The 26,642-nt window shown below is 54.3% G+C and overlaps 1 protein-coding gene across 9 annotated transcripts in view; it reads left to right on the forward strand.

Moving 5' to 3' along the window:
* The window catches only part of TYW1B (tRNA-yW synthesizing protein 1 homolog B), a 106,308-nt gene extending 84,779 nt beyond the window's left edge, over positions 1–21,529 (forward strand). For 8 of the 9 annotated variants that reach the window (XM_059866157.1, XM_059866159.1, XM_059866158.1 and 5 more), the window contains one exon: positions 10,754–11,775. In XM_059866157.1, coding sequence (XP_059722140.1) covers positions 10,754–10,975 — 222 coding nt within the window. In that variant the 3' untranslated portion in view covers positions 10,976–11,775. Of the gene's footprint in view, positions 1–10,753; positions 11,776–17,929 lie in introns of those variants that run through there. The other variant, XM_059866163.1, reaches the window with a different exon arrangement.
* The last annotated feature ends 5,113 nt before the right edge of the window (positions 21,530–26,642 follow it).

Consider the following 26,642-nt stretch of genomic DNA (forward strand, 5'->3'; position numbering starts at 1 on the left):
GGTCACGGGGTGGCCCCCAGAGGGGAACTGGGGCTCCTGGGGGCCTTCAGGGTCCTAAAACTCTCCTGTTCAGCCTCCAGGTCCCTTCCCACACACATCCCTTTTCCCTGCTGGCCAGCAGTGGATTCTGCTCTCTGGGAGGTGCTCCTGGGAGCCCTCAGGTGAGGATGGGTCCCACTTGAATCTCAGAGAGCTTTGGATCCCACGGGAGCTCAAAAAGTCCTAAAAATTGAATCCTCACAGCAAGCTGTTGTATTTCACTTACCCTTCCCACAGCCCCAAAGGTCACCCCAGAGAGCAGCCCCTGTGCCCTGCTCCCCATGGCCTGAGGACCCACCTGTTCCTGGGATTTCCATGGCTTTGGGGCACTGGGTGTCAGCTCCTCAGATCCCAGACTGGTTGTGGTGGGGACGGACCCTAAAGCCCATCCAGTGCCACCCCTGCCATGGCAGGGGCACCTCCTACTGTCCCAGGCTGCTCCAGGCCCTGCCAGGGATGGGTGAGTCCTGCTGGAGCCTGAGGGATGAGTGGGGACAGTCAGAGCTGGGTGCAGCCTTCCCTTGCCTGGGAGCTCCTCTTCCCTGCCCTTCCTGCATCCTCCTCCCAGCCTTCCCCTGGTTCCCATCCCTCTTTGGGAGCTGCCTGATATTTGGGCTCCATCCTCTTTGATTCTCTGACAGCAGTGCTGAAATCTTGCATAATTCTCTTTGCTTTCCAGTAAATCCCATAAACCATAGTCACAAAAATGGGATTTATGGCATCACTTTGAACTAATGGGCTGAACTATCAACACAGCAGCAACTTTCTAATAGAACAGTTAATTCCAGGGACCTTTTCCAGAGAGAGGCCTGAGGCTGCTGCTGTTCCTGGTTGGGACAGTCAGTGCCCCCTCAGGAGGACCAGAAAAGCTGAGAAGGGGGAAGGTGCTGCAGCTGCCTCGCAGGGAAGAATTCTCTGATGGAAATTCAATATCTTGGTCATTTCTGGACTAAATCCCTGTGCCCTATGGTGCTGGATTTGCTTTCTATGTGTGTTCCACCCTGTCCTTGTCCCAAAGCACTTCCAGCCCATTTTGTTCATTAACCCTTTCCCCCCTTGTTGTTTTCTAGCTCCCTGGGGCTTTACAACAGCAGTTTCTGGCCAGTTCAGTCAGTGCTGTGTGTGCTGCTGTCCTCAAGCAGATTCCTCAGGGATCCCAGAGCTCTGGGGCAAGACAGGAGGGTTCTATGTCTGAGCATCCCTGGGACCCCTGGGCTCATTTCCAGCTCACTGGGGGATGCACAACTCAGGGAATGCTCCTGCAGTTCCAGTGCCTGCTCTGTCTGGAGCTCCCAGCTCGCAGGGTGGGCTCAGCACCCTGCTGCCATCAGCCCTTTATGCTTTAATTAATATGATAGGCCTGGGATTGGTTGGAAAAGCTCTCCAAGATCATTAAGTCCAACTGGCACCCAGCAGAACCACCGGGTCCCCATGTGCCACATCCACACACCTTTGGGACACTTCCAGGTATGGGGACTCCACCCCTGCCCCGGGCAGCTGTGCCAGGCCCTGACCACCCTTTCAGTGAGGAAAATTTCCCTGATATCCAACCTAAACTTCCCCTGGCACAATTTGTGACTGTTTCCTCTTGTTGTGTTGCTTGTTCCTGAGAGTAGGGACCAACACCCACCTCCCTCCAGCCCACAGCCAAGACTGCACAAGCAGAGTGTTCCTCCCTGGATGCAGACACTCCCTGGTGCTGCAGCTGTGGGCTCCTGCCCTCCCTTTGCCTCCCTGTGGATGTGGTCTGGGATAGCCTTGTGTTCTCCAGCACGGCAGGGGCACCTTGGCATCCACAAAGGGACAGGCTGCTGGGGACATCCCTTCAGTGAGTTCATTTCCCATACCCAAACACCCTTGTGAGGGTGGGCAGGCCCTGGCACAGGGTGCCCAGAGCAGCTGGGCTGCCCCTGGATCCCTGGCAGTGCTCAAGGCCAGGCTGGACAGGGCTTGGAGCAGCCTGGGACAGTGGGAGGTGTCCCTGCCATGGCAGGGGTGGCACTGGATGGGCTTTAAGGTTCCTTCCCACCCAAAGCAGCCCAGGATTGTGTGGCTGTAGTGCTGGGGTGTCACAGCACCTCCAGGGCAGGTGTTGGGGATGGGCAGCAGCCTGACCAGAGGTGCCCATCCCTGTCCTTCAGCCACAAAATCATCCCAGCCAGGAGGGACTTGGCCTTTTCCTCCTTGTGCAGGCACAGCTCGGGGACAGGCACTGGAGTGTTCCATGCTGAGCATCCCACACTGAGCATCCCTGCTATATTTAGGGAGGAAGAGGAAGCACTTCACTCCCAGCTGCACATCCCCTGACAAGGGGTGCATCAGGGACAGAGTCCATCACGTTCAGTTCCTTCCTGCCTCTGTCCTTCAGAGAGTGGGAGCTGTCCTTGTGATCCAGGGACAGCATCAGGGGAAAACCAAACCTGGAGGAGAGGGTCACAGAGACATGGAACATCCCTGGAGCAGGGTATGGCGTGGAGCCCAGGTGAGGACAAGGTGACCCTAGGTGAGGACAAGGTGTCTCAGCAGCCAAGCAGCCTCCCTAGAGCAGCTGTGAGCAGGGAATGGTGGAATTCCCGAAGGTTCTCTCCCTTTTCCCTTGGCTCCTGGCAGCAGGAAGGTGGCTCTGCTGGCCTGCCTGTGTCAGTGATGATAAGTAGCTCTCCATTGTGCTGAAGTTACCCGGCTTCCATCCCTGGGAGTGGGAACAGCCAGGTGGAGCCGTGGCTCCCTTGGCAGCTGGGCAGGGATTAAAAACCCCAAATCTGCCATAAGGAACCTTCCCTTGGAACAGCACCCCGGGGTCAGGGGGATCAGCACAGGATTCCATGGGCTGTGGCTCTGCTGGGCTCAGCTCAGGGTAGTTCAGGTTGTCCCACTCTTTGGGGATCCAGAACAGTGAATTCCATCTCCAGGCATTCCATGTGCTGCCTCTGGGGGAGTTCCCGGTGTCCTGACACCTCTGCTGGCTCCTGAGCACAGGCTGAAGTCACTGAGGGTGGAACTCGTTGTTCCCAGCTAAAACTGATGGGAATTGTGGTGCTGGTGGCTGCTCCCAGATCCTGTCTGCAGAGCTGCTGGGGGATTTAAGGCTTGCTTGTTCCCAGGGCTGTGTTCCTGTGCTGGTTTTCCTTCAGCCCCATGGACTGGGAAGTGGAGAGGCTCAGCTCTGTGTGCCTGCCATCCCACTGCTTGTGGGGTCAGTCAGGGAGTGCTTTGGGTGGGAAGGGACCTAAAGCCCATCCAGTGCCACCCCCTGCCATGGCAGGGATACCTTCCATGATCCCAGGCTGCTCCAAGCCCTGTCCAGCCTGGCCTTGGGCACTGCCAGGGATCCAGGGGCAGCCACAGCTGCTCTGGGCACTCTGTGCCAGGGCCTGCCCACCCTCCCAGGGAACAATTCCATCCCAATATCCCATTCATCCCTGCCCTCCTTCCCCTTAAGGCCATTATTATCATCTCTTACCTCACCTGCAACTTAAAAACCAGGTCAATTCCTTCCTAAAGCCTGAGGTTGGGATTACAATTCAAGAGGAGGAGTTTGCAGGTTTTTGCCAAGCACTGTGACCCTGTTCAGTGTAATTTCACATAATATTTCTCCTTGTTTTGCTGAGTGACTCCAGTTCAGTCACTTCCCCTGTCAAACAAAGGGACCCTTAAATAATTGTGAGCCTTAATGAAGTGAGAAAGGGGTCACAATTCTGGGAATTGTTTGTTTTTCTTGGAGAGCTGGTCCTGGCAGGTGGTGAAGTGTGCTGTTTGAAGGCAGCCCGTGGAAAGGTGCAAAGCTGCTGCTTTATCCCAGGGATGGGCTGTCCCCAGAGGGAAATGGAAGAGCTCAGGATGGAGCCACCCAGATAATTTTCCCTTTTTGATGCCGTGCCCAGGGAAGTGGCCACTGATGGGCACAGGGCTCAGGGCTGGCAGCCACACCTGGAGGGGGATCTCAGTCCTGGGTCCCACCTGGGCATGGGGTCACTTCTGCTCTGACAGCTCCTGCTCCAGCCCAACAGCTGCTTCCAGCCCCTGTGGTATTTTCAGGGTCCCCAGAGGAGGGAGGAAATGATGAATCTGACTCCATGTTCTTAGAAGGCTAATTTATTATTTTATGATATTATATTATATTAAAGAATACTACACTAAACTGTACTAAAGACTAGAGAAAGGATACAGACAGAAGGCATAACAAGATACTAATGAAAAACCCCTGACTCTCGTCAGAGATGGTGATTGGGCATTAAGTAAAAACAATCCACATGTTGGATAAACGATCTCCAACCGCATTCCAAAGCATCAAAACACAGGAGAAGCAAATGAGATAATGTTCTTTTCCTTTTTCTCTGAGGCTTCTCAGCTTCCCAGGAGAAGAATCCTGGGAAAGAGGATTTTTCAGAAAATATGATGGTGACAAGCCCCCCCCCAGCTCCTCCAGCCCCAGGTGCTCCGTGGTGCCAGGCTGGAGAGCCTCAAGAAGGAGGGAAGTTGCTGTTCTGGCTGGGAAGGAGGGATGTTGCTGTCCTGGGGTTGGGAAGGTGAGTTCAGGTGAGGCAGGCACAGAGCAGGATGGATCTGCCCCTCCCAGTGCTGCTGTGGGATGGCAGTTCCAGCAGCTGGGAGAGCCCTGAGCACAGCTCAGTGTCTGTCTGTCCCTCTGACAGTCCCCCAGAGGGCGGTGTGGGTCACAGTCTCTGTGGACCAAGTGTTTCATTGGTGGCTTTGGGGTTTTGGTTGGTTGGGTTTTGGTTGGTTGTTTTTGTGTGGTGTTTGGGTTTGGTTTGCAATTTCTTGTGGGAGTTCTTCTGCATTTGTTTGTTTTGTTTTGGGGGTTGGTTTACTTTAGGAGGAGTCTTAGTCAGCTTTGGGGTTTTTCTTGGTTGGTTTTGGTGAACTTGGGTTGGTTTGGGGTTTGGTTGGCTTTGAGTTTTTTTGTTTGATTTGGGGTTTTTTGCTTGGTTTTGATTTTTTCGGGTTTATTTTTTGGGGGAGGGATTTGGAGTTTTTTTCTTGTATTGAATTTGGGTTTGTTTTTTTTTTCCCTGCTTTAGGGTGTTTGGATTTTTGGGGGAATTGTTTTGCTTTCTTTTATTTTTGTTTATTGTGATTTGAGAGTTTGTCTTTGGGGGGAGCTTTGTGAGATTTTTTTTTCTATAGTTATTTTTATTTGGTTTGGAAGGGGCAGGTTTTGTTTGTTCTGGGTTAGAGTTTTTGTTTGTTTGTGGTTTTTTTGTGGGGCTGCTTCCCCTGCTGGCTGCTGATTGTTATTTTTGGTGTATGGTCTTTAAAACTCTGTGAAAATTGCTGGATTTAACCATTAAATCCTGTGCATCCCCCAGGGAAAATCCATTTGTTGGATCTGAGGACTTTGTATCATTGAATCTTCAACAGCAGGGAGGAAGCAAGAGGGAACGGCCTCAGGCTGGGCCAGGGGAGGGGCAGGTTGGATATTGGGAAAATTTCTCTCTGAAAGGGTTGTCCAGCCCTGGCACAGCTGTCCAGGGCAGTGTCAGTGTCTCTGTGCCTGGAGGGGTTTAACAGCCCAGTGGATGTGGCACTTGGGGACATGGGGCAGTGGTGGCCTTGGCAGTGCTTTGGGGATGGTTGGACTCGGTCATCCTGGAGGAGTTTTCCAGCCCCACTGTTTGTAGGATTCTCACCACAGAGGAGCTGAGGCAGCCCCAAAGCTCTGGGGTCTCTCCCACTCCCACTGTACTCCCCAGGGATCCTGGAGGGCAGCCCAGCTCTGAGGAGGGGAGTTCTCCATGCAGGATGGATCCTGTGCTTCTAGCCCTGCAGGGATGGGGTCTGCAGGAGCCACCACAGCATCTTCTTTCTTTTCCTCCTGCTCTGCTCCACTCTCTCATGTGCTGTTCAGTCCTTCCCTGAAAATCCTCTGGATGTTTGTGGTGCAGGACTGGAGTGAGTGGCTCAGGAGGAGCCTCCCCATGCCAGCATGGCTGGCTCTGAGGGAAATCCAACATTACCATTGGTAGGACAAACTAATTGGTTTTAGCTGCCTTCCATTCCTCAGCATTCCCTGTGTCACATCCCAGCCTCTCTCCCATATTTTATCCTGTCAGATACACCTGGGATTATTTCTCAGCACTGCTCATGTCTGGGGAATGTAGTGCATGGTGCTCCTGGATTATCCTTAATCTGTGCACATGTTCCACCCCCCAAACTACCTCTGCAAATATGTTGATAAGAAAAGCAACCTGGAGCGTGGCTCTTCTCCTTCAGGAATGTTGATGGATTTCAGGAGCTGCTCCTGCTGCAGTGAGAGCAGCTGTGAATCCACTGCCAAAGAGAAGTGATGGAATTGTCCTGGTCAGGGCCACTCCTGGCAGTTCAGGAGCAAAGGGAGGGCTCAGCCAGGCTCTGCAGATGCTTCCAGGGAACCTGGCTCTCCATTTAATCCCAGTTTCTGATTGGATATATGGATATATCCCAGTCTGGATTTATGGAGCTATCCCTGTTTGCATGGAGGGCTATATGGATCTGTCCCACTTTGGATATGTGGCTGTTTCCCAGTCTGGATTTATGGATCTGTCCCACTTTGGATGTCTCCCAGTTAGGATATATGGATCTATGGATCTCTCCCAGTCTGGATCCATGGATCTCTCCCAGTTTGGCCCAGGGCTCTGTGAGGGATGAGCTCTGTCCCAGCCCAGCCCAGCCCTGTCCTGGGGCTGTTCTGTTCCAGCCTGTAAAATAAAAATGATGCCACCGGGGCTAGCTCCTTAGCTGGACAGCTGGTCCCTCGTAGGGTAAGCGCCCCAGGCAGTCTCAAGGCCGGACACCTCAGCCCTCTGGAGGCTGGGGTGCCCTAGGCCAGACTGTGGCACAGCCGTGACCCCTAGCAAGCTTAGTGATTGTCAGCTCTCAGTGAAAATCAGCTCTTTTATGGTTTCAGCTCTTAGCTTGCTCATAGGGGCTGTGGCTGGCCGTGGCTTCTGGAAGGCAGAGAAAAGAGAGAGGAGAAGGCGGCCAAGGGTCCCACGATGGTTTATTCTGAGGGTCTCACAAAGGGTCTTGAAGCTGCTCTTCCAAAGAAATGGGCCAAGACAGCCTCTTTTATAGGGTTAGGGAGGATTGAAAACTGACCAGTTGTAAGGGTTAGGGACACTAGCCTATGGGGTCACAGAGAGATAAGCAGGCCTGGAGGACCAGAGTGAGGACTCCTGGTTCAATTCCTATGACTCAGCAAATACCTGTCTCTAAACATCCCTCCACAGAGCCGTAGCCGGCCCTGCGTCTGCTACATCAGCCCTGCCAGGAAGGGGCCTGGGGGACCCTGAGCTGTCCCTGGGTCAGCAGAGAGCCCTGGAGGCCAGTGGTGTCCTGGGGTTAATGAACTGGTAATTAATTTAATCATTGTCCTGACCCAGCTGGTCAGGGAGGGATCCCAGCCCTGGGGGCACCTCTGGGGTGCTGTGTCCAGCTCTGGATCCTCAGCACAGCAGGGACAGGAGCTCCTGGAGCAGGGCCAGCTCAGGCTGGGAGGATGAGGAGGGCCTGGAGCATCTCTGTGCCCAGGAAAGGCTGAGGGAGCTGGGGCTGCTCAGCCTGGAGAGGAGCCCCAGCTGAGAGGGGCCCTCAGCCCTGGGTGTCCCTGAGTGTCCCTGTCTGTCCCTGGGTGTCCCTGTGTGCAGGGAGGGGCAGAGCAGGGCCCAGGCTCTGTCCCTGGGCAGGGACTGAGCCCAGAGCTGCCCCTGCCCAGGAGGCACAACTCCTGCCCTGGGCAGTGCCCAGCCCTGAACAGGCTGCCCAGGGAGGGGCTGGAGTCTCCCTCAGCGGGGATACTGCAGAGCCCTGTGCACACAATGCTGTGCCCTGGGCTCTGGGATGGCCCTGCCTGAGCAGGGAGGTGGCACCAGGGACCCTCGGGGCTCCCTTCCAGCCTGGCCCAGCCTGGGGTTCCAGGTTTCCCCTCATTCCTGTGCCTCTTGATCCCATCATTAATGCCTGCCTGGAGCAGTGCTCCTTGCCCTGGAGGATCTGCAGGATTCCATCAGGACTTTCCTGGCTGTGCATCCGTGGCACGTCTGTAGGGAGCAGAGGGTGTTGGAACCCTGGGGACTGGAGCTCAGGAGCTCCTGAGTCACCTCAGTGCTGGGCAGAGCCCTCAGGGAGGGAAGAGTTTCCCTTTCCAGCCCAGCCCAGGGCCAGCTGAAGGAGCTGTGGCACTCTGTGACTCCAGCCTAGGGAAGAACCAGGGGAGGGCTCTTAGCCATTTGTCTTGTGTCCATATATTTATCACCCTGAAGGGCCCGACAGGCAGTGAACAGTTCCCTGAAACACCTGCCCATGTTAGGCTGGGATCCCAGAGATGTTTAGGGTTGGCTCACCTGTTAAATGGATGCTTTGAGCCCTAAATCTTTCATTACTGTGGAACAGCCATAACATTGTTAAATCTGAGCTGTAAATCTCAGTTGGGCAGCTGGGGCTGTTCTTCCCCACTCTGGGTTTGGGATTTATTTCTCCCCATGACACACCTGCCCCTCTGGTGTTGTGGTTCATGGCTGTGCTGTCACCGCACTAAAAATGGTGGTTATTGATTGATCTGCTTTGGAATGGATCCCAGCTTGGTTTTTGTGGTGGGAATGGGGTCACAGAATCCTGGAGGGGATTGGGTGGGACAAGACCTCAAACCCATCCAGTCTTACCCCCTGCCATGGCAGGGATACCTTCCACTGTCCCAGCCTGCTCCAAACTCCATCCAGCCTGGCCTCAGACACTGCCAGGGATCCAGGGACAGCTACAGCTGTTCTGGGAATTTCATCCCAGCCCTTCCTCACCCTCACTAGGGAGAATTGCCTCCCAATGTCCCATCCAACCCTCTGGCAGTGGGAGGCCAATTCCCCTTGGGCCTTAAAGCCTTTGCTGGATCCTCTGGTTTGGGGTTTGCCCTTTAATTTGCTGAGTGTTCATGGATCAAACCTGGAGGGAGCAGAGTCTGGTGTTAGGTGTGACACTGTCACCTCCCCAGCCCCGGGGGGAGCTCAGCTCTGCAGAGCCCTGATCCTTGTTGGAATCAGGATTTTTCCTTTACAGGTGACACGATTTCTTCTCTGCCATTGCTCTCCTGGTGGCCTCACACACGTCCCCACCTTGGCACAAGAGAAATGAGCCTTAGGCCCCTTGATTGATGCCAGGACTGGTTCCCAGTGCTCTGTGATTCTGCAGTGTCCCCTCCTGGCTCCAGCCCCGGCAGAGACACGCTGTAATTCCATGGGCAGGGATGGAGGAGCATCAGCCATGGCTGAGTGCAGAATTTCAGAGGTGTCAGCAGTTTTTCCAACCAAAAAAGCTTTTAGCTCTTGGGCACAAAGTCAAGTGCCATTTGAAATGCACAGCCATCAAGTTTGGGGGGAAAAAAATCCTCAATAACCAAGGAGCCGGTCTGTTTTCCATCTTTTTTTGGATGAAATGCATAATAAGCTCTTAGCTGAGATAAATCCTAATTGAGGCTTCAGCCATGGCTAGGGCTAAATGGGCAGAGCAGGTCTGGGAGACAAATGCAGCTCCAGCTTGTCAAAGTGAGCCATTCTTCACATGCAAAGAAGATTTGTGTCATTGAACCTCTTCATCTCCCCCGTTCCCAACCACAGCCCTCCTGCCCTGTCCAGAGTCACCCAAATCCATCCAAAATCTGTCCCAATCCCTTGGTACATACCTCTGGTGCTGCTCCTGGGCCATTGTCCCAGGCTGGGCTGCCCTGGAGCCACAGTCCCACGCTGGGGTTGGGGTGACCGTGGCAGTGTCTCTCCATGAGGGATACCTAGGTGTGGCCCCAGATCCACCCTGTCCTGCAGAGCTCTCCAGCTCCCCACACCAAGGGCTTTCCCATAGAAGTGTCAAGGGCAAGGGCAGAAGGTCTGGGAAGGCTTTGGGAGGCATTTTAGGAGTCTCCCTCCTGCAAAGTGGGGGAGGATCTGGTGCTCTGAAGGCTCCAGCAAAGCATCCAGCAGTGCAGCCCTCATGGAGTTATCACAGGATCCTGGGATGGGTTGGAGGGACCTCAAAGCCCATCCAGTGCCTCCCCTGCCATGGCAGGGACACCTCCCACTGTCCCAGGCTGCTCCAGCCTGGCCTTGGGCACTGCCAGGGATCCAGGGGCAGCCCCAGCTGCTCTGGGCACCCTGTGCCAGGGCCTGCCCACTCTCCCAGGGAACAATTCCTAATTCCCAGTATCCCATCCATCCTTGCCCTCTGTCCATTTGAAGCCATTCCCTGTGTCCTGCCCCTCCATTCCTTGTCCCCAGTCCCTCTCCAGCTCTCCTGGAGCCCCTTCAGGCTCTGCAAGGGGCTCGGAGCTCACCCTGGAGCCTTCTCCTCTCCAGGTGAGCACCTCCAGCTCTCCCAGCCTGGCTCCAGAGGGCTCTGCTGGGAGCAGCTCCTGGGCCTGCTCCTGGAGGATGAGGTTGTTCAGTGCTGAGAATTCCAGAGCTGGAAGCAGCTCTGCAGGGAGGTCTCACCAGGGCAGAGCAGAGGTGGAGAATCAGTTCCCTGCTGGCTCTGAGTGTTTATGCACCTGAGTTCCCCCTGTTTTCCTACTAAAGTTGTATCCTACAGGAGCCTCTGGATGGCTTTACTGCACCTCCCTGTGATGCAGAATTAGAAAAGCACCAGCTGGGGATTCCAGTTCATCCCCAGGCAGCTGCTCCTGGCACAGCCTGGGGTTGGTGCTCCTGGCTCCCTCACTGTTCCTGTGCTGCAGTTCCAGGTGGATGGCGAGTGGAGGACCTGGATTGACTACAGCCGCTTCCAGGAGCTGGTCAGGGAGCGTGAGCGCAGCGGTGGCTCCAGGACCTTCACAGCAGCTGACTACATGGCCAGGACTCCTCCCTGGGCCCTCTTTGGGGCCAAGGAACGGGGATTTGACCCCCTGGATGTGAGATTCCAGAGGAAGAACAAGGCACGAGACACCTCAGGGTCCTGAGGGCTGGGCTCTCTCACCCTGGCCTTCCCAGGACTCCATTTTGGGCTGACACCCATTTTGGGTCCACCCTCCTGGATTATCCTGATGTTTGGGAAGTGGGTCCAGCCTGGATTTAACCCTTCCCTCCTGTTTTTAGGGCTTCCTGGATGGAAATACTGATAATGTTCTCTTGAGATAAATCAGAACTGGTTCAGCAGCAGTGGGGGTGGGGTCATTGCTGGGATCTCCTCAGTGGGGAGTGTTTGGAGTGGGATGTGGGGCCAGAGGCTTCCTTGGACTCCTCTGTAAGGAGAACCTGGCAGTAAAATATTCCACATCCCCAAGGAAAATTGCCAGGGGTTTTCAGCCCCACAAGGTTGGATCAGGGCCACAGCCAGACCTGGATCCAAAAGCTGATCCCTGCTGGGAGCATAATTTTAGGGACTTTGTTCAGGTTCAGGTATTTTACACAGTGGTGTCATTTCCTGCAAAAACCCCATTCCCAAGAAGCCAAACCTTGGGAATGCTGTAACAGCACCCCTATCGATACACCCCTATGGATACCAGCTGCAGCTTCTGATACCTCTCCAAGTGTCTTCAAAGCTCATGGCTTTGGGAATAGAGCAGTGTTATCCCACTCCCAGCAGCCCTCAACACCAGGTCCAGTCCTTCCCTGTGGGCTCCAGCTGGGTGTGCCTGGTTCTGCAGATGGAGCATCCCTGGGATGGGGATTCCATTGCTTTTTAGAAGCAGCCTCTTTTCTTAAGCTGTACAAAGACTTTCTAAAGCAGAAGGAAAATAAAGGAGTTTTTCCAAGAGTGTCTATGGTGTGGCTGCTGAGCAGGGTCTGTCAGGGAGGGTGGGAGGTGGATTGGAAGGAGATGAGAAGCACAAATGTTGTGTAAGAGCTCTTTCCTAACACATGTGGGGTGGAAGGGGGAACATTGGGTGGGTTTGTGGGTGATGGATGGTGGGTGCCTTTCCTGAGTATGTTTTAAAAAAAAATCACAGAAACCTAGGAGGGTTGGAGGAACCTTAAAGCCCATCCAGTGCCACCCCTGCCATGGCAGGGACACCTCCCACTGTCCCAGGCTGCTCCAAGCCCTGTCCAGCCTGGCCTTGGGCACTGCCAGGGATAGGAACTCCACCCAAGGGAGGTTGAGGGAGGGCCCTGGGCAGCTGTGCCAGTGCTGAGCCTCCTTTCCATGGGGAAATTCCTCCTGATGTCCCCATGAGCCTCCCCTGGCCCAGCCTGAGGCCGTTCCCTCTCCTCCTGTCCCTGTTCCCTGGAGCAGAGCCCGACCCCCCTGGCTGTCCCCTCCTGGCAGGAGTTGTGCAGAGCCACAAGAGCCCCCCTGAGCCTCCTTTTCTCCAGGCTGAGCCCCTTCCCAGCTCCCTCAGCTGCTCCTGGGGCTCCAGACCCTTCCCAGCTCTGTTCCTTTCCCTGGACACATGACTCCAGTTAACCTTGGACCATCAGCTGAAATTCTGGGGCCTGAAGTATTCAGTATCCAGGTCCCCTCAATGGATCCTGGCCTTCAGCACCTTTTCCTCTTTTCTAAATTCCCTCCATCCCACACCCACCTCCCTGGCAGAACCCCCTAGTCCATCCCAGTTCCCTGCTGACCCCTGGCAGCACTGGCAGCTGCAGGAGCTGCTCTGGGAGAGGAGCCCCAGAGCTGGAGGATCCTGGCGCTGCCACAGGAACCAGCTCGTCCTGTGAGGTGCTCCACAGCTCCCTGACAGTGCCTTCCCTTGGCAATCCAGGGGGCTCCAAAGAAAATTGTGTTTGCCCTGTCCTTGGCATTGGTGCCATTCTTCTGCAGCCCCCCAGGGCACCCAGTCCCTGCTGTCCCTGTCACACAGGGTCCCACCCCCTCGAGGCTGGAGGACTCGCTGGAGCTGAGAGGCCTCTCCTGATCCTCCCTGTGCTCCTTCCATTCCTCTCCCTGGTGCTCCCTGTTCTCTCCATCCTTCTTGATCTTCCCTGTGCTCCCTCCATCCTTCTGATCTCCCCTGTGTCCTCACACTCCCTCCATCCTTCCTTATCCTCTGTGTGTCCCCCCATTCCCTCCATCCTCTCCATGTCCCCCACACCCTCCCTTTGTCCCTGCATTCCCTCCATCCTCTCCCTGCTCCTCCCGCTGCTGCTGGGCAGGGAGGGCACTGCAGGGGACAGTGTGGGTGACACAGGGTCAGCGCCTCAGCATTTCCATGGGAATTGGCGCCTGCCATGTCCTAAAATGGGGCTTTCCCCTCCCTGTGGGACAGCACAGCCCTGTGGGGTGGAACCAGGACACCCACCTGGGCCACATCTGGAGCTGCTTCCATAGCAGCCAGGCCAGGATCTCCTGCAGTTCCACTGGAGTTGCCTCGTGCTCAGGGTGGATCTTCCAGTGCCCAAATCCACCCATGAGCTGGGTGCTCACACCCAGCACTTCCAGGGGCACAAGAGAACACAAGTCCCCAGAACAGAACCCTCTGGCTGCTTGGGGACACCCAGAACTGGGGACCTGGCTGGCACAGCTGGAGCTGTGGGACCTGCTCTGGGACTCTGCTCGGGCTGTGCCAGGGAGGCTCTGCCCTGCTGGGAGCAGGGATCTGCTGCCCTCTGACAGCAGCACCTCCTGCCTCACCTGGAACTGCTCCTGGTGGAGCTAAAATGGGCTGCAGAGCTGGGATTGCTCAGGGAGGCTTGCAGGGAATGGGATGCACCCCAGGAAAAGTGACCTGAGTTCAGGGAGGGTTTCAGTTCAGTGAAAGGTCCCAGCTGGGAGAAGCTCTCTGGTGTCAGCTCAGGACCAGCCCATGCTCTCGTGCTGCCCTAAGTGTATTTGGCTCAATACCTGTAATTCCATCCTCTTTTCCATAGGCTTTGATCTGGATCATGGTGCTGCTGGGGTTCCCCATCCTCCCTCCTGCTTCCAGCACTGCCCAGGACCCCCAAAGAGCTGCCCCCCCCCCCCCCCCCCCCCCGGCTTGGGGGGTTTTACCCAAAGCCAAGGCACAGAGCATGTCCTGGCTGCCACCTCCTGCAAAGGGGCACCTGGTGCTTCCAAACCCAACCTGGAGCCTCAGGAAGTTCCATCCTGAGGGGCAAAATGGACAAAAATAATTTTAACCTCTTAAAGCCAGGGAGAATTGAAGGAGCCCTGAGCAGTCCTGTGCTGGGCTGGTCCAGTTCCCCCTTCCCTGGCACAGCCTGGAGCCCTCCTGGCTGCTCCATGGGCTCTTCCAGCTGTGCTCCTGCTGAATCCTGACTCAGGGCTGAGTCACCTGCCATGGGGGCTGTGTTTCAATTTTGCATGAGGATAAATATATTTGTTTCCAAAAAACCTCCAGCAGGAAAACATTCCCCCAAGCAGAGCATCGTCATCCATCAGCTTTGCCTTCATCTGGCTCTGCTCCTAAATCATTTATGATGTTGGAGCTGCTGCTGTGCCCTGAGGGGGAAGGAAGAAGAGATGGGAATTCATTGAAGGAAGGGCATCGTCCTCATTTTGTCACCTGCAAACTGAGGAGCTGCCAGAGGGAGGGACCCAACCCAGCCAGGACATTTCTACTCCTTCACTAGGGGGAAGGGGAGGCAATAAATCCCAGGGAAATCTTCCTAAGGAAGCCCTGGCCCTGCTGGAGCTGAGCTGTCCCAGGGGTGGGAGCTCAGCAGGTCCCCCTGCCCTGGGCCTCCTCCCTGGCCCAGCCCAGCAGTCGGAGCAGGGACTGGAGGTGGCCAGAGCTGCTGGCCCTGGGTCCAGCAGGGACATTTGGGAGGAGGGGACCTAGCTAGGCACCAGCCCAGCTCCTGCCAGGCCAAACCTGCCCCCCTGAAACCCAGGAGCAGCAGCAGCATGAAGGCCAAGGAGGGTGGGGGTGATTCTAGCCTGCGGAGTGCAGGGGATTTATGGCTGTCACCACCCAGTGCCCCATCCCTGGTGCCCAAGTCCAGAGGGGCCCTGGAGCTGCTCCCAGGGCTGGAGCCAGGCTGCAGAGCTGGAGGTGCTCACCTGGAGAGGAGAAGGCTCCAGGGAGAGCTCAGAGCCCCTTCCAGGAAATAAAGGGGCTCCAGGAGAGCTGGAGAGGGACTGGGAACAAGGAATGGAGGGGCAGGACACAGGGAATGGCTTCAAATGGACAGAAGGCAGAGCTGGATGGGATATTGGGAATTAGGAATTGTTCCCTGGGAGAGTGGGCAGGCCCTGGCACAGGGTGCCCAGAGCAGCTGGGGCTGCCCCTAGATCCCTGGCAGTGCCCAAGGCCTGGCTGGACATTGGGCTGGGAGCAGCCTGGGACAGTGGGAGGTGTCCCTGCCCATGGCAGGGGTGGCACTGGATGGGCTTTGAGGTCCCTTCCCACCCAAGCCATTCTGGGATTCCTTGGAGCTGGGTTCTGCCTCAAGGATGCATTTCCACCTTCTCCCCATCCCTCTTCAGGAGAGGCTCAAGGCCCTCTGGAGCTGCTGGGATGAGTGGATGCCTCACCTGGGCAAGGGGACTCAGACCCCCAGGGAGCAGTGACTGGGGCATCTTCCAAATACAAATTTTTAAACCAAAAAATCCCCATCGCTTCAGGACAGGCTGAAGTCAATGAGAAGGCTTGCATGGAATTACTCCAGAAAAAAACCAAACCAAACCAAAACAAAAAAGCAAACAATAAAACAAACCAAAGAAACTCTTGAAAAAATTCAGAAACCAGGAATTACTTACAAAAAGGTGGTGAAATCCTGACAGGAGAAATGCTCTATCCTTTCCGTGTCTCTGCTGTTCCCATCACCAGGATTTTTAGGGATGCTGATAACAACATAATCCTCACCTCTGGGGCACCTCCATCTGGGAGATCAAGCACTGCTAAACTCCCTCTCTGTGCCAGGGGCTGGGCTCGGCTCAGCTGCTAAATCATCTCAGTGCTGAACACGCGTTGGTTGGGAAGCAGGGAGAGCATCAAAGGCAGCAATAATCAGCTGCTAAAGGAGCAGCCCGGGGTGCCTTTCCCGGGAAAGCTGGAGCCTCCGGTCAGATCATCCTCATGGGCACCTGGCCACGCCTGCCCGGGTTGGCACTGATCCCCTCTGGAGGGCTGCTCCCCCCAGGTTGTGCAAACCGGGCCTGGCTGGAGAGTTCTGCCCTGGAACAGGTTCAGTGCAGCCCTTGCTGTTGGTGCATCCTGGCCATGGGGATCCTCAACTCTGGAATGTCCCTGGGGGGCTGGAGGTGTCCAGGGAAGGGAACAGAGCTGGGGAGGGTCTGGAGCCCCAGGAGCAGCTGAGGGAGCTGGGAAGGGGCTCAGCCTGGAGAAAAGGAGGCTCAGGGGGGCCCTTGTGGCTCTGCACAACTCCTGACAGGAGGGACAGCCGGGGGGGGTCGGGCTCAAACAGCTTCAGATCGCCTTCCCCTGCATGGCACAGCCAGGTGGGATTCAGGGATTTGGGGGCTCCCACCCTCCTCAGCCCCTCTGGACTGGGGGCAGCTCCTCACACACCTCCATCCCAGCTCCAACCATCCCCTGGCTGAGAGCCAGAGCAGCAGAGATGTGTTTGTTTGAGCCTGGAGGTTTCACCTGCACTTTTGTTTTATTTGCTTCTTTCCCAGGCTCAGGCTGGGCAGGTAAAACCCCAATCCCCCTTTGGTCTTTCTGACTGACCCCCACACCCTCCTGTGAGGCAGCAAGGGCTGCTTCTCCCCTGCTCAGCCAGCAGCATGGGCTGCTGGCAGCATTGGGTGATGGAACTGTCAGGAAAATTAATCCACAAACACCAGAGGTTTATGTCCTAAAAGGAGACAGAGTCCTTTTACTTTATTCCAAAAAAGGGAGAGGCCATGGGGCATTCCCCTGGGATCTCTCCAATTTTTGGAGGACACAGCCTCCTTTTTATTCCAATTTCCCAGCCACATTTCCCTTCTCCCTTTCCCCATTTCTGAGGTACTTGAGAGGTTCAGACTTCCCAGAACACCTGATACCAAAGATTCCTGTCTAATGTACAACCCTCTCTTTTAATTTTTAATTCTTATGGAATTTAGGGGTTTTTCTTCCCCATTGTTTCTTTCATCTTTCAATGTCTAATTTCGTTTATCAGCAAACCTAAAGTTTATTTGTAAAAGCAAAGATCTTTTTCCATCCGTCAATCAGTGGAATCCTTCCCATTGTTTCTTTTATCTCCCAGTGCTGGTTTTATCTCCCAGCAGCCCCACAGCTTGTTTGGAAAAACAAATCCACCTCAGTTCCTCTCAGAACTTTGGACAGACTTGTCTTCCCCAGGGAAAGGTGTTGCAGTAAGGTAGAAATATTACAAAGAAAGGCCTCATAAAATCAGGCCTGCTCTCCTAAAATCAGTGGCTGGCCTTGTCAGACCAGTCCTTTGCAAGTTCCCACATGAAAGCAATCCTGGTGTGAGCAGTTCACTAACATAACAATCTATTCCTGGGTGAAAGACAACTTGCACCTGTATAAACTGTTTTTACACCGTTAGATAGAAAAATGAAAACTATCTGCCACAACTTTTCCTGCACATACACCCCGGGGGTTGGAGTGACCAATCAATACAGGGTAACAATTTGGTACTGACCAATAAAGTAATTAACAAGAAAGCTCCTGACCAATTGGAGTCACCCACAAGGTCTGTACAACTGCATAAAAAGGAGTTATGAAAATAAAGAAGGGGCTTTTTCCACCATGAAGAAAATGGAGTCTGTGTGATTGATTCCCACAGCAAGGTCCCAGCCCCGAGGCTGCTGCCAGGAGCCTTTGGCCAAGGGTGCCAGGGTGGGGGTCTGGGGTCTGTGCAGGGCCAGGGGCTGGATCCCGGTGGGTCCTTCCTCCCCCAGAGATTCTGTGGCTCTGATTCCTCCAAGGAAACACCTGCAGCTCCTTTCTCAGGTGTGGGATGGCCCAAGGCACTCATCAAACACCCCAGAGCTCCTGCAATCGGGGCTGTTCCATCTCCATAAGCAGCTCCCAGCAGCGTTTTTCTCTCTTTTGCAGACTGAGATCCCAAACTTGAACCCAGGGAGGAGCAGTTCAGGAGGAATGTTGGCAGGAGTCACCTACTCCACATCTCTAACAGGTTTCCAGCTCACGCTGGCTGCTTTCTTTGAGTATTAGTGCTGAAATCACTTTAACTATGAGTAGTGCTGAATGAACTGAGAAGTGTTTGTAGCAGAATCAGTGCGAGACAGAAAATGAGTGTTCACATTGTTTAGAGATTCAATATTATTTCTTATCAATAGGATTCAGAATTTTCTTGGCTGTTTGCAGATTTCACTCCTCCTTTGATAACACAGTGTGAGGTTTTGATGTTTCTTATCTCCCATCTAAAGCCTTCAAAGTGCAGGCAGCGAGGCCCTGGGCTGTGCTGGCTTTGTGCTCCTTGTGTTCTGTCTTCCCTGAGCCTGGAAATCCCAAACCTCCTGCACGGGGCAGTGGCAGCTCTTCCCTCCCTGGGAAGGTGGGAGGGTGCAGGGGAAGGTCTGGCTCCAGGGCTGCCTTGGGCCCTGCAGGGTTTTGTGACCTGGACAAGCCCTGGAGTGACCCCACTGAGTGAGGAGCTTGGGCTGGAGGCCTCCAGAGGTGCCTTCCATCCTATGATATCCAGGGGTTGTTCCATGTAAGAGCTGAGCTTTGCCCTGGGCCATCCCAAATGGTTCCCAGCCATGCACTGGGGGATTTTGCTCCCTGTCCCATAAGGGAGCCCCGAGTCCCTCCTGAAGCCAAGGCAGACCTGCTCTGCTCTGTGCACCCCAAGGCCACCACAGCAGGACCCTTTTCCCCCTTCCTGTGGTTTTAGGGTGGTTTTGGGGATATCTGTTTTTTTCCTTCAAGGTCTTTAAGGTTTTATCCAAACTCCAGCTTCCCCCAAGGTCCTCTGTGCCCAATCAGCAAATATCACCTGATTTTGTGGGGATGAAGTCATTATGTCTCCCTCAGCAAAAACCTGCTTCTCCTTTTTCCTGGAGGGAGGAGAGGCCTTCCCTCAGGATTATGGGATTAAGCAGAGCATTAAAAGAGAGATCTTGCTTTGTTGCTTAAAGAGCTTAATCTGAAATCCCCTCCACAGTGAGTGGAGCTTTGCAAATGCTGAGTAAGGGATTGGAGCTGATCCCTGCCCTCCAGGCCTGGAGCTTCAGGTGAGATCAGCCCACTCTGGAGCACTCCTGGTGTCCTCCTTTTCTCCTTGGATGTGCTTTGGGCACAGCTGGATGGGCCCCTCCTCCCAGATCCCAGCCTTGGGTGGAAGTCACAGCCCTGCCCTGGGACGAGCCCAAACATCCCTGATCCCTGGGATTTGCCATTGGATGTGGCTGAGCTGCCTGGAAGGCACCTCCCCTGTGCCTCACCCCACCTGGAGAAGTTCCAGCAGTCCCAGGAGCTCTCCAGGAGTGCTTTGGATGGAGCTGCCCAAGGCCAGATCCCACCCCACCGACAGCTTTCCCTGCTCCTGCCCTTCCACAGCCCCTGGGGGACAGCAGCCAAACATCCAACAACCCAAGAGGAAGGTGGAACTGTGCATACCTGCTATATTTTTATATATATATATAATTTATTTATATTTCTATATTATTTATATTTATTTTTATTTTAATTTATATTTGTTATAGTGTCGTGGTTTGAGAGGAAGCCAGTTTTTTTGGGATGCTGTGGTCAAACCAATAGGTGCTCACATTTGAATATTGGCACCTGGTGTGGCCAGTGAGGACATGGATACGCCTCTGAGAACACAGGAGGGTTAAAAGCAGAGAACGCGCAGGGGGAAGCTCTCTTGGGTTCTGTCCGTGAAAGAGAACACACCTGCCCTGCCCGACTCCGAGCTGGGCAGGGGAGGGGAAGCCACGAGGCCTGAGTGAGGTAGGCCAGGCCTGGGACAGAGAAGGGAGGTGAAGGCCCCTGCAAGATCGAAGGGTGGAGGAGCACTGAGAGGCATAGGGCAGCCTCCCCCAGGAGAGAGAGAGAGAGAGAGAGAGAGCGCTGGTGTCAGTGCCTGTGCCACCTTGAAATTTGATAGCACGGCCAGCATGAAGGAGAAGGGGAGTGCTGTGAGAAGGTGTCTGGCTGGGCAGCCGTGGGAGTTCTGGACAGGCAGAGCCTGAGATTTTTAACCCTTTTCTTAGATACTAGAAACCTTACAAATGCTGATTCCTTCTGGAGTTGAACGAGAAGAGAGATGGAGATGAGATAAGAGGAAATGGGCCATGAGAGAAGTTGAAAAGAATCTTAGGTGAAAGGAAGTGATGGAGTGGCCTTTGGCTGGACTTTTCTTCTATAGCCATGGACAGAACCATTTTTTTCCTGTGACACAGAGACTGCATTTAGAGGGAGGCAATGGCTTAGAGCCAAGAGAGTGCAGTGATGTGATGTGAAGGAGTGTGTGAACAGAGATGGCGGGTGAGGAGGGTGGTGGTGGTGCCCTTCGTCTTCAGGGAAGAAGAAGAAGATGATCTCTGTTCTCGAGACCCCTCAGCCCCGGGGGGTGAAATTTAGGAGAGACAGGTGTCCCAAAAGTGAAAGACTGTGCTCTTTTTAGAACTGGGCAAAACACCCTTTAAAAAAGAAAACCCTAGAAGCAGCTCTGGTCCATGAGCAGTGGTGAGAGCACTGGGCATAGAAAGAAGATGTCACAATGGCAAAAGGATCTCCGGGCAGTGCCACGTGTGACATGGAAATGCAAGAGGTTCCAACTGTGATTCCAGGGGAAGCCCATAGTGCAAGAGGGACCCCTCTCTCCTTGCTAACCTGAGAATTGATATTCTGAAGAGTTATGCTAGACTGAGAGTAGGTGATCTGAGGGGTGGATGTATTGAAAATTTAGTGGGGAGAAGAGGAATGTTTTTAGAAAGTTTTTTAAATAAAAGAGCAGGAGATCTTTCTCCTTTTAATGCCTTTAGTAGAAGTGATCAGCTGGAGGTTGGGATCCTGATGGGTATGTGCTCCCACCATTATTATCCTCAGGAGGAATTTGGAATAGGTCAAGGAAAATGCAGCTTTATCCAATGTAGAGCCGAAGATCCTCTCCTCATGAGAGCAGGAGGGGGTATAAACGCTTGGGTCCCAGTACAGAGTTTTCCATCTAGGGTACTGACCCCAGCTGAGGTCTTCGTAGTTAGGGCGAGGGACAACTAAGGTTTTTCAGCATCTCTGCTGGCTTCGGACCTCAGCCCTGATGTCCAGACACTACTTTGATCTCTAAATTCCATATTGGCTCGCTGGTTTAGGGGTTTATTAGCTGCATTCGGTGGGGAGTTTGCCCCATTGCATCTTGGCTCTAAACTTATTTGCATATCAACTCCTGGTCCCCTCCCGTCCACCGTCTGGGGTGGGAGGATGCCATCCTCCCACCTGGCCGCGAGCAGGGTGATGCTGATACAATAGAGTGAATTCTTAACAATAGATGGCTAACGACTGATACTTAACAGGTCATTACAGCATACAAAGCACTCCCCTCTGCCAGAACTGGTTAAATTTGTAATTCTAAAACCTTTGGGAAAAAAATGGGTAACCCTTTTTTTGTTCATAACACTTTTCATCCTGAATTCTGTGTGTTTCTTTTATAGTTGTAGGTTAATAAAGTTTTTTCCTTTCTATTCCTAAGCTGGAGCCTGCTTTGCTCTATTTCTAATCCCATCTCACAACAGACACCAGGGAAGATGTATTTTCATGGGGGGCACTGGCATTGTGCCAGAGTCAAACCATGACATAGAGTTATTTTTATTTATCCACTCTCCCAAGGCACGAGAGCTACAGAGGTGCTTGGAAAAGCTCTCTGAGTCCCCAGCCAGAAAAGGAGCTGCTGCTGGGATGAATCCATTCTGTCTCCTCAGCAGTAATTTGCCATGCTCTGCCTCTGAAACTTGTGTGCATTTCTGGCCCAGTGGAAAAGCTCTGGCTGTGTGCTCGTCCCACACTCCAGGGAATTACACCCAGAGCATCTCCTGATGGAAGGAGGGGGGGATGGCTCTGCCTCCTCCTTCCTCCCAGCCAGAGCCCAAATCCCAGCTGGAGCTGTCCTGGCAGCCCTGGGCACAGCTGGGAATTCCTCAGCAGCTTTTAGACCCATACAGAGGGTCAGGGACAGAGCTGGGACATTTACAGGCCTCTGTCACCAACGGAAATTTGGGAGACTCCACAAATGGGCTGGAAAGCCCTTCCCAAGCTTTTCCTCCTGTTTGTGTTTGTCTTTTGTGCTCCCCAGGACTGCCATTTGTATCACAGAAAATGCAATTCTGGGGGACTTGGGGGAGTTTTCTGCTCTGTTGAGCTGTCACAGAGCATCTGGGGTTGGCAGGGACCTTAACACTCCTCTCTTCCAGCCCCTGCCATGGGCAGGGACCCTTTCCATCATCCCAGCTTGCTCAGAGCTCCACCCAGCCTGGCCTGGGTTCCCAGGGATCCAGGGGCAGCCACAAACAACAGAGAATTGCAATGGAAATATCCAGGCTGGAAATATTGTCCCTTTCAGTGCTGGACACCGCTGTGGTGGCAGTTGCAGGGACACCTCAGTGGCCTGAGGGTGTTTGATCCCAGTTAAAATTCCAGCTGGCAGGTGCAAGGATGGGATCTGTGCCCGGAGGTGCTGCTGGGAGCAGGATGAGCACCGGGAAGCCAGCACAGCATCCCTGAGCACTCCCTAAGCCTGGGGGACATTCCTGGAAGCTCCTGGACAATTCCACACCACAGTGTCACCATGGCCCCTCCCTCTGACCATGTGTCAGTGCCAGAGCTGCCAGCCCAGCCCAAGGCCAGGCTCTGCATATCTAAATCTCATGGAAGTCTCCCAAGGTTTGCTGCAAGATGTGTGGGGGCTGCTCTCCTCCTTCCTGCTCTGCCTTGGATGCAACATTCCCAGGAAAACTCTGGGGAAAGTGTGTGTGAGTGCAAACCAGGGCAAGGCAGGAGGAGAGGAGGAACTCAAGGAGATCTGCAGTTCCCAGAAGGCTGCCCTAAAAGAAGGCAGAAGCTGGGATGAATGATGCATGAAATAAAAGCCTGGGCACAGCAGGGAGGGGAAAGGAAGGGTGGTGGAAATGGGGAAAGGGATGAGAGAGATGAGTGGAAGAGCCACAAGAGCAGGGACAGCATGTAGCAGGAGCCAGGGGGCGGGGGGGAAATAAACCCATGAAACCAAACCAAAAACCTTGTGGCAAAAATTCCAGTGAGCCTTGAGGAGCATCGTGGAGGGTGGGAGGGACTGGTGACATGAACACTGGTGTCACTTGGAGCTGTTTTCCGTGTTCCAGAGGGAAAACAGCTCCAGGAGCCCTGCAGGGGTGGATCTCCCCTAAGTGGGCTCCTCTGGGCTGTAGGAGTGGGAAGGGACAGGGAGAACAAAGGGAGCCGAGAGCCCTCGGGCACTTGGAAATTGTTAAATGGAAAATGTTTAATCTCATCACAGTTAATGATGGGAATGTCTGGGAGCATGGGAAGGCATTTGTGTGCAGGAGCAGGGGCCAGGGAAGGGCTCCCAGAGCCCCCTCTGCTCAGGGAGCGGAGCCCAGGCGGATGGGGATGGCCAGAGCAGAGGGGTTTGGGAGGCAGAGCAGGGATTTGGTGCCTCAGGGCTGGGAATAAGGGAGAGAAGGGGACCAGAGGCTGGGATGACCCTGGGCAGGTCGCTGCAGAGCCCCCTGTGCTGCTGGGGTGGCTCTGGAGCTGGGCTGGCTCTGCAGGGAGGTGACAAATCCGAGCCTGGGGAAGGTGAGGGAGAAGCCAGGGCTGGGGCTTTGTAACAGCATCTCAGAGGCAGGGAAGGAGCAGTTGGGCCAAGAGGAGGAGGAGAGGCAGTGCCTGTCCTTCCTGAGGACAGGGAGCTGTCCTTGCAGGGCTGTGCTGTAAATCTGCTGTGCAGAGCAGGGAGAGGCAATTCCAGGATGTTCTTCAGCTCCTTTTCCGCAGACAGGAGCCCAGAAACATCCCCAGAAACCCTGGTGTTGCTGTTGCTCCAGGTTATCTGGGTCTCACACACTTCCCACGTGGATACAGCTCTGCTTCAGAGGGTTCCAGGTGCTTCTGGAGGATGGTCCCAGCTCCCTGAACCCCAGATCTGCCTGCTGGATTTTGTTTGCCCTGGTCCTGTCCACCAGTGTGCTTCAGCCAAGGAATGGACCCAAACAAAGCAATGCTGTGAGACCTAACCCCTTGGCCTGGATTCACTCCTGTGCCCCTAGTGCTCCTGGAATTCTGCAGGCCATGGATTTGTTCTGCTGCTGTTAAACCCTGAATGCCAAAGCCAGGCTTTGGGAGGAAGTCCTGGGATGCCATGGTGTGAATGAGAAAGCAGCTGCAAGAGCTGGGTCTGCGTCTCCCCTCTCCTGACCACCCTGCTGGGCTTTTCCAAAGCCCTCCTGGAGCCATCTCTCCCAGGGATGGTGCAGAGCAGCCCCTGTATGGGCACAGCCCCTTGGACCCATGGAACCTGCAGGACCATCACCCTGGGGCTGCCTGGGGGGCTGTTTACCATCTCTATTCCAGTTTTGTTTCCAGGTTGGTGGCACCCGAGCAGGACCCCCAGCCCTGTCTGGTTTCTCCATGGCCCCAGCCCTGCCCTGCCTTTCCTGGGCTGTAAATATTAACGCTAGGGGTCAAGTGGAGTTAAGTGGCTGTGTTAATTATTCATCCAGTTCCTCAGGAAGGGAGGGCAGTGGCACAGCACGGCTTTACTTTTGTCTGGGGGGTGTTGGGGCAGCCCAGGGGCTCGGCTGGGCAGGGTTTGCTCGGAACTCGGAGTTGGGTGCTCTGCTGGGTGGGGCTGGAGCCGCAGCCCCCCAGGCAGAGCAGCGGGTACAGCACATTGTGCACGAATAAACGAGGCAAAACTGAGCTCCCCTCCAAAGCCGGCTCCAGGGACAGGAGGGCTGCTCGGCCAGAGCTTCCCTTCAGTGAGGGCCCTGCTCCTCGATTAAAAATGCAAAGCCTTTAGTGCTCACACTCATCACCCTGACAGGGGCTTGTGGTAACTGCGGGACCAAACTCCAGTTAAAGGCACAGGGCAACCACAGCTGCAGCAGTGATTTCTGGGCTCACTTCCTGCCCTTCACCCTTCCCCCTGCAGTTTGGAAATGCCAGCACCTCTGGGAATTTCTCCTTCTCCTGGGTCTTTGCCTGAACTGTTTCCTGACTTTGTCCTCTGCCTCAGTTCTGAGAGCCCCGTTAATGCCAGGAAGGTCAGGTGTCCCAGGCTCCTGGTGCACGTTCTGCACATGGACACCTGTCTGGTGTTCCTTCCAGAGGCTGCTGCCTGTGGGCTCAGATGCTGAGGCTGCTTTTGGTGCCTGGCCAAGGGACGAGACCTCCCTGGCCCAGCTGTGCCTGCTCTCATCCTCTCTGAACTGAGGGGCAAACGCCCCCAGCCCTTCCCAGGACAGCCTCCTCTTTTCCTGGGAAATCCAGCTATTCCAGAGGTGACCTGATTCCCTAGGAAACAAATGGAGCTGAGCCCTTAATCCAGCCCAGCCTGGCTTTGTTGTGCTCACAGCAGCAGCAGCAGCGACTGAGCTGAAAGCAAAGCCCTGCCCAAGGTCCCTGGGCCAGGAACCCACTCCATGGGGTTCTCTGCCTCCTGTTGGATCAGCCAGCAGGAAAGGGCTGCAATGATAACCCCACCCTGACATGGCCCTCAGCACCACATCAACGAGCTGAGGAAAGCTGTAATGGTGACCTTGCACTGACAAATCCAACAAAACTCAGGAAAAAACCAAAAACACTGATGGAGACTTGATTGAAAAATAGAGATAGTCTTGCTGGCACATGCAGAGAAGGGAGGAACCCCCAGCCAGTGAAGGAGCTGCTGTGAACACCTCATCCTGGGCAGCTGGGGCTCTGTGGCAGATGCATTTCAGAACTTGGATTTAGGGATTCTTGATGTCAGCTTTGTGCCCTCCCAACCACATCCTCCTGTGCAGAGCACAGGGAACATTTGTGCAAAACCAAATGTCTTCCCTGCTTTGAAAGAGGTGCTTCATGTCTGCCTGAGCTCAGCTGGGAGGAGGAGAGGCTTTGCTGTGAGCTCAGCAGGTTCAGGCCTGCACTGGAAACCCAGGGAGAGCAAGTAGGATAACCAGGAGAGGATAACCAAGGAGCCAAGAGGGGCTTGGGGCTGCTCAGGATAACCAAGAGAGTCCTGCTTGGCCAGTCCTTCCTTTCCTGTCCTTTTCCAGTCCCTTGCTCTACAGGCTCAGGTCTGGAATTACCCCAGGCTGCTTCTGCAGGAACAATGTCCCAGCCCTTTGGTTTTCCATCTCTTCTCCTTTCCTGATCCCTGGCATTGAGCAGTCAGGGCCCTGCTGAGGCCCTGGGCTCCAGGAGGGGTAAAAAGCTACACAAGGTGACCCATGGTGGCCTTTGCTCTGTGTGGGTGTCACCCCTGCCTGGGCTGGCACTGATACCTTGGGATTGAAGTTTTTCTGTTCTGTTTTGGTGTGCAGCTTTTAGCTTTACATCAAGTGTCACTGGGATCTTCTCACAGGGTGGTGAAGACAAAACAATCCCATTCTAGCTGGAGACTCAAGGGCAATTTTTTCAAACTTCAGGCCCAAAGCATAAACAATGTGAAAAGAGGAGGGTGGGCAAGGAAGCAAGGAGGATGAAACTTCATCATTTGAAGCTATTAATTGGACAGTTAACTCCTATATGCAAATGGCTAAAACTAATAAAAATGTAAGATCTCGTGACCAAGCTCTCTTTTGCTTCCATCTTGGAGCCATCCAGG

The sequence above is a fragment of the Haemorhous mexicanus genome, chromosome 22 (genome assembly GCF_027477595.1).
Source record: "Haemorhous mexicanus isolate bHaeMex1 chromosome 22, bHaeMex1.pri, whole genome shotgun sequence".
Classification (NCBI taxonomy): domain Eukaryota; kingdom Metazoa; phylum Chordata; class Aves; order Passeriformes; family Fringillidae; genus Haemorhous; species Haemorhous mexicanus.